The sequence below is a fragment of the Aplysia californica genome, unplaced genomic scaffold, assembly GCF_000002075.1.
Source record: "Aplysia californica isolate F4 #8 unplaced genomic scaffold, AplCal3.0 scaffold00175, whole genome shotgun sequence".
Classification (NCBI taxonomy): Eukaryota; Metazoa; Mollusca; class Gastropoda; order Aplysiida; family Aplysiidae; genus Aplysia; species Aplysia californica.
This window is the reverse complement of record NW_004797445.1, coordinates 207,498-210,124: the sequence shown is the minus strand read 5'-3', so window position 1 is coordinate 210,124 and position 2,627 is coordinate 207,498. Positions and strand designations below refer to the sequence as shown.

Genomic DNA, 2,627 nt, shown 5'->3' with positions numbered 1-2,627 from the left:
TTCCGCTTGTTTTCTCTGTTAATGAAGTACGCAAAAATAACGGTGCTTTTTGTGTCAGGCGGCTCTCCAACAAAGCTATACGTGTGCGATCATTATTTCTCTCTGATTTTATTTTTTTATCTCTCTCTCTCTCTCTCTCTCTCTCTCTCTCTCTCTCTCTCTCTCTCTCTCTCCCTCTCCCCCCCCCCTCTCTCTCTCCCTCTCTCTCTCCTCTTCTTTTGGTCTTTTGGCCCTCTGTCTGTCTGTCTGTCTGTCTGTCTGTCTGTCTGTCTGTCTGTCTGTCTGTCTGTCTGTCTGTCTGTCTGTCTGTAATTCTCTGTCTCACCCACTCCTCTCCCTCTCTCTTTCTTTTTTTCTCACCCTCTCTCTTTCACACACACACATCTCTCTCTCTCTCTCTCTCTCTCTCTCTCTCTCTCAGAGAGAGAAACAGAGAGAGAGAGAAACAGAGAGAGAGAGAGAGAGAAACACAGAGAGAGAGAGAGAGAGAGAGAGAGAGAGAGAGAGAGAGAGAGAGAGAGAGAGAGAGAGAGAGAACTCCCACAGATACACACACAAGCATTACACCTTGCCACAAAGAGTGCAACACCACAGGAACAGACATCGCATTGCATGAGATTTTTATACGTCACACTCAGCCCTCTTCCCTTCTTTATACTCCATCAACCCCCTCCCCTTACCTCTACCCCAGCCCCCGCGCCCCTCTCCTTCACAGGCGCGCTCCCTTATTAACGAAATAAGTACAAAAGCTTTCACCAGAGTGAAATACATTCCTGCTCACAAACACATACCACCAAACGCCCATAGTACTCACCTGTGCTTCTTTCTTCCTTTCCAACTCTTGAATGTCATATCTCAAGTACTCAGCGTAAGCACAGTCTGCGTTCACCCACATTAGGAGACCTTGGCAGGCATTTCTCAAATTGTGGCAGGCAGCTGGGAACACAATAGCAATGGGACTTTGGTCTATCCGCATTTTTTCCGCCATCTCCTTCATGGTGAAATCAAACTGGTGCACTTTGAGCGATTCGTTCTCGAATTTGTCAGCCATCAGAGTGATGTTCTGAAGAAAAAAAACATAGACAAAAAGGTCAAGATAGTAATATTGTTGATGATGTCTTTGTTTGACTGCCAGGAGAATGACATTTTCCTCCCGATGTATTCTAACCTAGCAATTTCGTGTTTCTGATTTAATTATATAATATTATTAAACAAGTTATCAGACGCTAACATATCATATAGAAACTAGACGAATATCCGTTTAGATGAAATACGTGACGAGGTATTATTAACACAAAAGGTTTGGGAGCAGAGAAGGAGCGTGGTGGAAGTAGTCAGAAATGCCAGATATTTTGTGAAGTCAGTATCACCAAAGGTTGTACATTACAAGATTGTTCACGGCTCTGTTTGAAGTACGCAAAAATAACGGTGCTTTTTCGGTAGTTCCCACCCCCCTTATTTGAGCCTAGATCTACATCGAGATCTATACGTTTGATCCGCGGCGAGCTAAGATATCAAACCTAACAACTGCAAAACATCAAATTATGGTAAAATTGCCCCCCCCCCCCACCTTATTTTTATTAGGTGCTTGCCCTTGAAACCCCCCTACTCTTGGGGCAAAAACCCACGAATAACAATTGCGGGTTGGGAACTATCGAAAAAGCGCCTAAATAACGACCCGACCCCCCCCCCCCCCACCTATGCCCACTTCTATATTACTGTGATGAAGATGCATCTACTACTTTTAGGGCGTAACATCTAAAAACAAATACCAAGGACAAAAGGTTATACATAATATTATTATGCAAATATTAAAAGAACAATTTAAAAAAAAGAAAAACCAGCGATGATGGCGACATCTATATTTATTGCTCTTAACTTATGTGCAACTATTTTTTATGTATTCATGATGGTGGTGTACCATCTTTCAGTGTACATTTGATAATATAGTAAAATGCAATGTTTATGATAGTGACCTCACGAACAGGTCAGGTGCTGTTTCAGCAATAAAGACATGTTCAATGTTCTGACAGGAGAGCGCGGATTCCCGAAACACATTGCTGTACTACTATTGAACACATTTTTCCAAACTCGTGAATCGAGACAAGACGAAAACGTGCGCTCTACATCAATTGTACTGCTGCAAACTTCATATTCATATTGAGTGAAATATCTCCAAAATTCAGCTTTAGATCTTTGAGGTTCAAAATGGACGAAGAAGATCTCGCTCCGGGTGGGAAAAGTGTTGCGGAGTATGCTACGTAAGTGCGCATGACAGAACTCGCCATCGTATTGGATAATTCACCAAACTTGACTAGAATCTAGATTACTAGATATATAGATCTAGATATCTAGATCTAAATCTAGTGTTGTTTTGAAGTCAAGAAGTAATGCCTTTCACTTTCAATAAAGTATATGTCCGGTAAAAGCAAAATCTTCGAACTTTTTTTACGCCTTCCACAAATGCGTACTAAAAATGATATTGATACATGTAATACCTTTTCATTAACCACCTCGACAACTTCGACATTAGCTTGAAAATACCCAGCCACACTTTCTGAACTCTATGTTTTTTTCATTCGGTCTTTGAAAGTGTACTTGGTTATTTGGTTCTGGTTGGAGAATAG

The 2,627-nt window shown here is 41.5% G+C and overlaps 2 protein-coding genes across 3 annotated transcripts in view; one reads left to right on the top strand and one right to left on the bottom strand.

Annotated features, from left to right (window-relative positions):
- Positions 1-2,627, bottom strand: part of LOC101863343 — a 27,342-nt gene that overhangs the window by 3,858 nt on the left and 20,857 nt on the right. For both annotated transcript variants that reach the window (XM_005098202.3, XM_005098205.3), the window contains exon 5: positions 815-1,063. In XM_005098202.3, the coding sequence (XP_005098259.1) occupies positions 815-1,063 (249 nt within the window). The remainder of the gene's footprint in view (positions 1-814; positions 1,064-2,627) is intronic.
- LOC101862946 (cilia- and flagella-associated protein 299) overlaps positions 2,148-2,627 on the top strand; it is an 8,417-nt gene continuing 7,937 nt past the window's right edge. Inside the window, exon 1 of the mRNA XM_005098201.3 lies at positions 2,148-2,261. Within this exon, the coding sequence (XP_005098258.1) occupies positions 2,209-2,261 (53 nt within the window). The 5' untranslated portion in view covers positions 2,148-2,208. The remainder of the gene's footprint in view (positions 2,262-2,627) is intronic.